General features: G+C 45.5%; 1 protein-coding gene across 1 annotated transcript; it reads left to right on the top strand.

The window, feature by feature from the left end:
* Positions 1–2,759: 2,759 nt before the first annotated feature.
* zbtb11 (zinc finger and BTB domain containing 11) lies at positions 2,760–10,550 on the top strand. The gene is made up of 10 exons (XM_030049978.1): positions 2,760–3,069; positions 4,205–4,455; positions 5,135–5,366; positions 5,458–6,551; positions 6,883–7,212; positions 7,867–8,278; positions 8,402–8,519; positions 8,650–8,808; positions 9,194–9,369; positions 9,496–10,550. The coding sequence occupies exons 1-10, from the start codon at positions 2,760–2,762 to the stop codon at positions 10,032–10,034; spliced, it is 3,621 nt and encodes a 1,206-aa protein (XP_029905838.1). The 3' UTR covers positions 10,035–10,550.
* The last annotated feature ends 240 nt before the right edge of the window (positions 10,551–10,790 follow it).

Raw genomic sequence — 10,790 nt, forward strand, 5'->3', positions numbered from 1 at the left:
CATAACATTCTTTCTGGCTTCTCAAAGCGTTTGAGAGATGGATAAGATAAGATATTTGGTCTATTTCAATTCAATTTGTGGAGTGGTTTTAATAAAGGAACCTGCTTTGGAGTCATATCGGCAAAAATTGTAAGTAGAAAACACTCAGTAGAGCGCGTACCTCCACCAATACTATGCAAAGTCAAGCTACGGTGGATATTCACCAAAAGTTAATCGCAGCCACTGCAACACCTCCCTCCCTGAGCGACCCTGCTAACAAACAAATAAACAGAATGAAGGAGAAAAACATGACATAAGGCCTAACTGTATGTTCACACAGGAAGTGAGGCAAAATTCACCTTATCACGAGTTTGATCACCTGACAGGCCAGTGAAATGTTGTGATGATGAAGGTGTGTTTGCCATGTATTCCTTGAAACACTTCAACATTATACATACACACACACATATATGGGGAGAGAAATTATCGGGTAATATGACACAGTCCTCGGTCTCCTGCATGAAGCTGATTGGCTGCGTCACATTAACTTCCTCCTCAAGTTAAAAAAAAAAAAAATCTGACTCAAATGAAAAGCCTCTTTGCCTCAGTCTGTGCCATCTTGAGTTATATCATGTCCTCCATCGATTTTGCATGAATCTGCACTCTCTCTAAGTATTTTCATGTTCAATCCGAATGCAAAGTCAGAGGCTAATGCCAGCTGCACATGAATAATAAATGTACATTTGTATTTCTGGCAAATGCCCTGCTCCCCGTGCTATATTTAGGCCATTACCTCAATGTCAAACATATTGGGTTTCCCAGTCTTATAGAATGCACAGGCTCATCTGAATCAGAGGCAGTCTAGTTTAACTACAGTTGCGGTCTCCAACCATGTGCCATCCTATCCAAAAAAAGATTATAGAGAGCCGTAGTCTACGGTATAGCATAGGGTTAGTGTCCTGGGGTGAACAATGGCTCAGTGGTCTGCTCTGTCATCTCAAAGCACGAAGATCCTGGGTTTAAATCTCAGCCCACTTTTTTTTCTGTGTCAAGGTTGCACGCTCTCCCTGTTTGTGTGGGTTTTCTCCACTGCCTGTCTGTCTGTGTCTTGTCCAAGTGATGGACTGACTGGTAGTTTCCATCCAGTGCATGCTGTGATATGGTCCAGCTCCCCCATGACCCAGAATAGCAGTAAGTTATGAAAATGGATGAATGTGCTCTAATGCTCTTCAGTCACTCTACTGTTGATTGTATTCTATAGTACAGACTGTCATCTTTGCCATTCTACTAAGATTGAGTACTACAAGTACTACAGCAGGACTGCAGTGGAGGACATAATGTACTATAATATGGTTACTGCAACAAAGGCATGCACGCAGGTCTTCACTGCAACAAAACAGCAAACCTTCAACCAGGAGGCACTGATTGAGCCGCAGTGGTGTTCGGCTGGAATAAAACAATAAGCTCCAGATTCCCATGTGGCTCTCATTGGTACATGGTTGGAGACAATGTCTGCTCCGGATCAGGGCTTCTCAAACCTTTTCATGTCCTGGACCCCCCAAGTTGACGATCTTTAACCCTCCTATTATGTATGATTCCCATTTTCCCAGTGTTTTACTTCGCTAAATACTTGATTGACCGGACAGCATGAAATCAACATGTCCCGTACACATTTTGTACGCATTGGTGTTTCTTTAGGGTTAATGTAACCCCATGCGTTTTTAGCCATATATAACATATAAAAAAAAATAACATTTTATATTTGTTTTAGTTGTTTTGGATGACACGGAGGAACTATGACATGACATTTATAATCATCATCTTCGCTCTGCTTTACGGCCTCAGCTGTAGTAGTGTGAGAGCCACTGATAGCTGGCTGATGTTTTATTTAGGCGGTCAACAAGACAAAGTACCTCACACATAAACTTGGATTATAATTTTTATTATCATTATCTGCAGGTTTAAATTGCAAGGCTCAAATTGACCCCAAATGACAAAAACTGTAAGTTTGAAGGTCAAAGGAGGGGGCCCCTTTTAAAGTGAATTTGCCTTAGCGACTGTCATATAAAAACACATTTTGGCTTGTGCTTTGGGTATTTAGATGGCATACTTGAAGCAACCGTGTGTTTCAAAGTGGCAAGATGAAAACACGGTGATCAAATTAAAACAATCACCCTCTCATGGTTACAATTACAGTGAAATTATGCCAATTTATTCCTCATTTTTTTTGCTGAGGACCCCCTGGAGGCCCCTGTGAAAACCACTGCTGCAGCCCACCAAGTGCCAGAGCCGCCTCAAAACATCCCAGGCATCTCTGGTTTGGTTAACCTATCTAATCCTGACGGGAAATCGACGTCAGTCCGTCTATAAAATCGTAACTCGGGTCAAACTTTAACCTCGGAGCCAGCAGCCGTGCGGTGAGGGACAGCAGCCATACCACACGGCCTGGGATGCGGATGGAAACACGTGGCTGTGACGCCCCCTTGTGGACGGCTATTTTGGAAAACATGCCGCATTGCAACTTCCGCCATTACCTGGACGCAACATCCGGTTGTGCAGCAGCCATTTTGTCTGTTCGGGCAAGTCTTCCCCTGACGGTCACGAACTGCAGTTCCACCCTGGGAAACAAATTGAAATGTTGCGGTTACATTTCCCCTTTCGCGTTGTGTACTAAGCCGAGCACCGCGGAAAAATTTACACGTCCATTTGTGAAGCTAAAAGAGGGCGCCGCCTTCGGAAGAAACGCCCAATTTAGCGTGGAAGCCGCGGCCGCTTGAGATATGTCGTGCGAGGAAAGCTACTTGGCCATCATACGCTATCTGACTGACGAGCGGGAGCCGTACGCGCCGGGGACTCATGGAAACACCAAGAGGAAAATCCGCAAAGCAGCCGCCTGCTACGTGGTGAGAAACGGGACTTTGTTTTACCAGCGCCGGCTGAAGGGGCAGAATGACTTCACGGAGCTGGAGGTGGTGCTGCAGGATGGACGGAGGAAGGAACTTATCAACCAGGCGCACATCACCGAGGGGGGAGAGCACCTCAACCAGCAGCTCACCTGGGAGGCTATCTCTCAGAAGTACTGGTGGAGAGGTAATGTCACACAGCGAGCCGGCATTTTTTTTTTTTTTTTTCCAGTTCCAACCCGCTGCTGCTGTTCACATCGGTGTAAACACAAGCCTGTCAAATAGAAATGTACGCCACACTTCACAGCCCGACACAAGCTGCTCTCTGGCTCCACCTGCTGGATGCTTGTGGCACTGACCCCCCTCCTTTTTTTTTTTTTTTTTTTTTTTTTTTGTTGTTGTCTGGCCCAGGGACCCTCAACCCTCTCCACCACTTCAAGGCCCACCTGGGAAAAATCATTCATGAGTTCACCTTCTGCTAACTGAATGATAAAATCAGGTTTCTTCACTTGAGTATGGAGGAATTCGCCTGTTATGTTTTGCTTTAAGAATACATCAAAAAGTCTCTTTCCTAGGGCTGCATGATAAGGACAAAATTTCATACCTCACTATTTATGCCAGATATTTCAATAGCGATACAATATACAATATAACTATGGTTCATGGATGAAGTGTAGTGACAGTGAAAATTAAGCCTTCTTCAAAAAACAGCACCAAATGGACATAGAAAATGTAGTTATGTCACAGAGCGTCTTATTTATCAGAACAGATCAATCATTGTCATAGTCTTTATTAAAATAACAAAAAAATTATAAAAAAACAAACAAAAAAAAAAAAAACATTTTGCTACAACCTCTGCTTCAACACAATGCTTCAGCAATAGTTTTAAATGTAATGACAGTGGAAAAAATAGCCCTTTTTCAAAAAAACATAATACCAACTTGATGTAGAAATGTAATTACTTAACTCTTTTTTTTTTTTTTTTTTTTAATCAGGACAGACCAGGCCCTGTCTTGAGCTAGTCCAAACCCTACATTTGATAACGTCCATATTGCTGCCTTTGGAGACATTCTTAGCACACATGATCATATTTAGATAGCGATACGAAAACGATATATTGTTCAGCCTGATTTTCCCACATATTTCTTTTCTGTCCTCAGTTGTGACATTCAGTGTGCAGACCACGGCCCACTGGTCCATGATCTGCTGGTTGAGAAACACTGGTTCACCCTGTTTTCACACTATAGTTGTAATGTTTTGTAAATGTTTGCTCATCTGAATATGTAAGGTGTTTAACAAGGTGCGTGTTTTTGACGGCCTAGGCATCCTGAAGCATGTGAAAGACCACATCAGAGAGTGTGCTCAGTGTCAGAGCAGGCGAACTGTAGATGACGGCTCCGGGCCTCGGCTCGTGGCGCGGCCAGGGAGACGCAAGGTGGTTGTCCAGATGAATGAGGAAGAGGATGAGGAGGAGGAGGAGGAGGAAGGGGACGAGGAGCTGTACTTCACTGACGCATCTGGCCAGCCTAGATCCAAGGTGGCCAAGTCAGTGGCCAAGCATGAGTTGGTCTTTGTGAGTATCACAGACACTTGGATTAGATGTTTTTACTCTATGCTGCCATCCATAATTTGGTGTGACAAAAATGCTTTTCATACAGATTACAGTTGTGTTAATGTCTTTGGTGGTTTGTCATCCAAAATATGTGTGAACCCCAATTTACACCTGGTTGTTTGTTGCATCATGAGCATTTGGATTATATTCTGATTTATCCACATAAAAATACTCTCATAACAGCAGTCAGGTTTGAGGGGCACGAGATGCATTCGAGACACATGATACACAAGTGTAAGTGCATCCATCACCTCAAGATGCATTCGACAAGCAAAACTCCACCCAGATTATAACTTCATGTGATGTGGACTTTCCCCAGTCCTTTCCAAAATGACTAATCCAGATCTGCTTCCACTGATCTCGGCTGTGCTCTCGCAGCCAAATCGACCCATGGACAGTGGAGTATTGCTGCAGTGGTAGCTCTTATCAGCCGTCCTCTGTCGTACATTCTTTGCTGAAAATCACACACATGTTTAATATAAAATGCCATGTAAACTCACTATTTTGGAAGCTGCTTCAAGGGTGGAAAAAACAAGAAGTAGATGGTCTTTTTTGTGTGCTTTTTTTTTGTGAATACAGTGTGTGAAAGGAATGTGGTTAATAGGTATAAACGAACCCATGAATCTGTGCTGAATTACAGGTGGATAGCAAGGGCGAGGTGAATCAGTACCTGTCCAAACACAGCCAGACAATGTTGAACAAACTCAACCAGCAGCGACTCAACAATCAATTCTGTGACATAACGCTGCTGATCGAAGGAGAGGAGCACCGCGCGCACAAAGCTGTGCTGGCAGCCTGCAGTGAATACTTCAATGAGCTCTTTGTTGAAAAGGGGGCAGTTTCCACACATGAGGCTGTGGTGGACCTTTCTGGTTAGTCTTTTTTGTTGTTGTTGCAGCTTCTTATCCATTACGCTTTCCTTAATTTTTTAAACATAACTCCCATCTCTCTCTCCCTCTCCAGGTTTTACCAAAGCCAGCTTCCTACCTCTGCTGGATTTTGCATATACCTCCACCCTTACTTTCCATTTCTGTGTAATGGCAGATATTGCCACCCTCGCACGACATCTGCTAATGGCAGAGGTGCTGCAGATCTGTGAGTCTGTGCATAAACAGGTGGAGGAGCAGAAGCTCACAGTCTACCAAAGGGGAGACATCCATACTGTAGTGTCAACTCAACCATCTTCTAATGAAGGCTACACAGAGGACTCTGGCGCTTACATGGTGACCATACAGAGTGACGGCCAGGCGGTGGTCACCCACACTGGTGTCACTGTTACAGACAAGCCCTTGACTGTTGTTGCACATCCCAGAGCGACCTTTATGCAAGAGTCAATGACAGTTGTCACCCAAGCTGTGGAGGGAGAAGGAGGCCACGCCCACGCTGGGGAGGCTGGGCAAGGCGAGACTGTGACTCTGGTCACTCACAGCGGACAGGCCGAGCCGGGACAGGCCATGACCCTCATCTCCCACAATGCTGAAGGAACAGAGGGTGAAACCATGACTGTTGTCACTCACAGCGGCCAGGCTGGAGCCAGTGAATCCCTGGCTGTGGTTTCAGCGTGCCTAGCAATGGAGCAGCCACAGGAGGCTGAGGGGCGCCTGGAAGGAGGGGCCTTCATCATAAATGTGGACCCAGACAAAGTGACCCCCTCAGAGGTGGTCAAATTGGCAGCTGCTGCGGCCCCTGTGCCACAGGCTGAAGCAACACCACCGCCTAAGGATGAGACTGCAGAGCCACAGGCGGTGGAGTCAGGACCACCGGAGCCCCCGATGACACCCCAGAAACGCAGACGAGGGCGCCCAGCCAAGGTGAAGAAGGAGATAGTGGTGGTAGAGGAGGCCATGCAGGTGGAGGAGGAGGAGCCACAGGGTGTCAGCACCTCTGCCGAGGAAAGTCAAGATGACAGACAGGAGAGCGCGACAAACAACCCCAACAAGAGGCGACTCCGACAGCGCTCCATTGGTGAGGGCGGTTATGCTCGTCTGCATATGGGGCTTGAGGATGAAGAGGAGGATAAGAAGGGGCAAACCCCACAGCGTGCCACCACCCCTAAGGTAAGCACATTCACACAAAGCATTACATATAAATTATAAATTATATACAATATGTGTATTGTATATAATTTATAATTAAAACATTAAGGTGTTTTGTTAAGTATGAAGGATTTTACAGTCACTTATAGGGTTGGATGTTGACACCAATTTTATTTTAATTCGATTATTCATAGATTCAGATAGAAATGTTTCATTACCAATTTGGCAACTTACAGTCTTTTTGATTCCTCACAGTTGATACTGGATTGTTCAAATGAAGATTACAGTTAGTTGGAAAATGTGTGTTTATCCACCCTAGTCAGCTCGACTGAACAGGACTTTGTGTTTGTAGGTGGGCCCAAGACCTGGGAAAAGGGGGCGGCCACCAAAGCGACCAGCGGAAAATCAAGCAGAAGAGCAGGCCTGGTCTGAGGCCGGAGCCGATCCAGAGGCCAAGGCAGCGGAGAGCGGTACGACGGAGGGAGAGCTCAACACAGACGAGGCTGTGACCAAGGAGCTCGTGGCAGAGCCAGAGTCTGAACCCAAGCAGGCTCAAGCGCCACCAGAGAGCACTGTCGATGGAGAGCACACCTGCTCCGAGTGTGGCATGTCCTTCCAGAGGCGCTACGCTCTCATCATGCACACACTAAAACATGAGAAAGCTCGTGGCTACAAGTGCAGTGTAAGTAGTGTTATGTTCGTGTTGGGTAAGGTGTCATGTAACATCAGTGATGTTGTCAGTACTGTCCCTGTGTGGAAGGCTTTACTAGTGCTGAAACTATTAGTCGACTAATCAATTAGATTCAAGTTTATTTAATTACGTGGCACAGCTACTGAACAACTGTAACAAAATCAGAGTATGGCTGTGCCAGGATGTTTATTTATAGCCCTTAATCACTGCTGCAGTCTCAAAGGGCTTTACAGGCCCATCGTTTATAGAAAACAAAAATGATACCCCTGATTGAAAACCTGTAGTTCACCGACAGAAAGTTAATCAGTGATAACTGACTATAAACTTGCTTAAGTACCTAATCAAGTAAAAATAACACCTCAAATAGTTGCAGGTTGGATTTTAAATGCCAAGGTTTGCTTGTTTTTTTTTTTTTATTTCTCTTTTATATAATAAAAATAATACTTGTGATGTTTTTGGATGCTGGTCAAACTATGTAAGTGATGTCAGGACATCATGGTAAAATAGGCATTTTTCAATAGTTTTGACTTTGGATAGATGAAATGGTTAATTAATAAACTGAAAAATAATCAAAACTGAAAATAATTTATTTACAGCTCTAATAGTGCAAGTGTTGACTGTGTTGTTTCTGTGCCTTTTTTATAGCTGTGTAGTAAGGAGTTCCAGTACGCGGCCTCGCTGCGCGCCCACCTGGCCAGACACAAACAGCAGAGCAGCCAGCGGGCTCCGGTCGCCAAGCCCTCAGTAGAGCAGAGCTCCGAGGGCCAGGCCGACGGCGATTCAGACGACAAGACAGGAGCGCGCACCAAAAGAGAGTTTGTATGTGACATCTGTGGGAAGACGTTGCCAAAGCTCTACTCACTCCGAATCCACATGCTCAATCACACGGGTGTGCGGCCTCACTCCTGCAAAGTCTGCGGCAAGACGTTTGCTCACAAGCACAGCCTGAAGATGCACAGAGCACTCCACGACGTCTCCAAGCAGTTTCAGTGTGAGTTTTGTAACAAATCCTTCGTCAGCAAGAGGAGTATGGAGGAGCACACCAGCCTTCATACAGGTCTGCGTCAGGTTTTTACTTTTCTTACCAGCTGTCCTTTGTGCAAACACCTCAGATTGAACCATATATTCAACTGCTGATATTTGCTTGTTACTCAATAAAAGCGTTCCTGATCATTTACAGGTGAATCAAAATACCTATGCAACACATGTGGAGCGACTTTCCACCGAGCCTCTGCTTTGAGCAAGCACTTGAAGAAACACCTGCCCAAACCTGATGTCCGTCCCTTTGGTTGTTCTCAGTGAGTAGTTCTGTTTTTTTTTTTTTTTTTTTCTGTCATGAAGCCTTTTTCACGTCCACAGGACAAAGCCTGAGCTGTGATGAGGCTTGAACATGTTGCTCATACTTGTTATGCCTGATGTCTGCTCCAGCTGTGATAAGAGATTCTATGAGGCCAAAGATCTCCAGCAGCACATGAACAAGCACATGGGGTTGAAGCCTTTCCAGTGCCAGGTGTGTGGGAAATGCTACAGCTGGAAGAAGGACTGGTACTCCCACGTCAAGTCCCACAGCGTGGCTGAGCCTTATAAGTAAGTGTGCTGGGTCTGTATGACACCACTCTGAAAATATTTTACTCATCTCGACACGCTGCCCCACAGAAGTAGGCATGCTCTGGCCTACAGATGATGTTATTCGAATGTAAGATGGCAGTATCTGTCAAAATTATTGCAATGACTTTTTTTTTTCACTGTATTCAGCCTTATTAACAGCTTTCTAAAATTACTCCAGTGCAGCTGGCACAAATTCAGTCCATCAGGTGGGTTTCTTAAAATCTGAAGGCCCATCTATAGTAAGTCAGGCTGTTGAAAATGAGTCTGGCACCGCACAGAAACTGCATCTCTAACACATTTACAGGGTCTAATATTTATCCTTCCACTACAGAACTCAGGTTTTATTTGACCGCTCCCTCCTCAGGTGTAATGTGTGCGGCAAAGAGTTCTTCGAGAAGGCACTCTTCAGGAGGCATGTCAAGAAAGCCACCCATGGGAAGAAGGGCCGAGTGAAACAGAACCTGGAACGGGAGTGTGAGCACTGCGGCAGGAAGTTCACGCAGCTCCGAGAATACAGACGCCACATCAACAATCACCAGGGTGAGCCTCCCAGTGCGACAGGAAGAAAACGAGTCCTGGTGTTTGTCTAAGCTTGTGTGTTTTTTTTTTTTGTGACGTGTGAAGTTTTTGTCAGTGCTGAATATTTTTTCTTTTTTTTCTTGCTAGGAGTGAAGCCCTTTGAATGTCTGACTTGTGGCGTTGCCTGGGCCGATGCCCGTTCCCTTAAGCGGCATGTGCGCACGCACACAGGAGAGCGACCCTACGTGTGCCCCATGTGCCAAGAGGCCCACATAGATGCCCGCACTCTTCGTAAGCACATGGCGAAGTACCACGGGGATAACCTGCCCGGGAAGATCATGTTGGAGAAGGACACGCTCCAGTTTCACAATCAGGGCACCCAGGTGGAGCACGCCGTCAGCATCCTGGCGTCCGACCTGCCCCCTGAGCTGCGCCCCGCCCAGCAGCCGCCCTCGGAGGAGATCGAGACGGTGCTGATCACCGAGGAGACGGTGGAGGCCGTGGAGGCGGCGCAGGCCATTCAGGCTGTGAGCGACGGCTCGGCCACGACGCTCTCGGATCAGAGCATCATGCAGGTCGTGAACTACGTGCTCGCCCAGCAGGCCATGACCGGGTCCAGGCTCGACGACCCACCTGAGGTGATTCAGACCATGGAGGTGGAGGTGGCTCATGTGGAGGTCGAATGACAGGATTCCCACAAAGACTGACGAGTTTGTTACTTCTTGTCTGTACAAACTGCAACAGAATGTAAAAAGAAACTTATTTTTCTGGAAATGTACATACTGTAAGTGAGGCTTTAGTCGGGTATTCACCCTCCACTCAGCCCAGTACCTTGTGTTTGTTTGATTGTGTGTGTATATGTGTGTGTGTGTGTGTGTGTGTGTGTGTGTATGCACATGCATATTTGTACTTCCTGTGTAAATAGCCAAATATAACTATGAATTGCTGCATTCATAAATCTACCACAGTTGAAGCTCAGGAGACGTAAAGGTAGAGATAATAATTAAGACACAACCTTTACTTGGGTTGTTTTTTTTTTTTTTTTTTTTCTTGATCTGTCACTGCCTTAGTTGTTTTGATGGTGACAGACCTAAGCTGTGAGGCTTCACTGTAGCAAACATTTGATCCTCCTGGCTGTTCTGGCTATGGCTATTTCCCTCTTGTGTGAGCTTGAAGGATAACAAATAAAAACAAAACGTATATTTGTTGTTCTTTTCACTGCCATGCTATCTATAGTGTTACAACTTAAAGAACAGGAGTATCCAGTTTGCCTCTACCACTATTTTGGAAGCCGACACGCCACCCGCAGGTTATGGTTAAAACTTATTACTAAGCCTGCTGGATTACAGTGATTCAAAAGGGGACCTTCCTACATTTGTAATTAGGTTTCTGTCAATTTTTTAGTTTGTAGCCCCTAATAAATAAATGTTAGATTTGACTCT

Source organism: Myripristis murdjan, chromosome 4, assembly GCF_902150065.1.
Source record: "Myripristis murdjan chromosome 4, fMyrMur1.1, whole genome shotgun sequence".
In the NCBI taxonomy this organism is placed as follows: domain Eukaryota; kingdom Metazoa; phylum Chordata; class Actinopteri; order Holocentriformes; family Holocentridae; genus Myripristis; species Myripristis murdjan.

Excerpts from the sequence above, each read along its gene's own strand:
- zbtb11 (XM_030049978.1), top strand. The coding sequence starts at position 2,760 with ATGTCGTGCGAGGAAAGCTACTTGGCCATCATACGCTATCTGACTGAC. Across the intron at positions 5,367-5,457 it reads GGCTGTGGTGGACCTTTCTG|GTTTTACCAAAGCCAGCTTC; the intron begins GTTAGTCTTTTT and ends CTCCCTCTCCAG. Across the intron at positions 8,520-8,649 it reads CGTCCCTTTGGTTGTTCTCA|CTGTGATAAGAGATTCTATG; the intron begins GTGAGTAGTTCT and ends TGTCTGCTCCAG.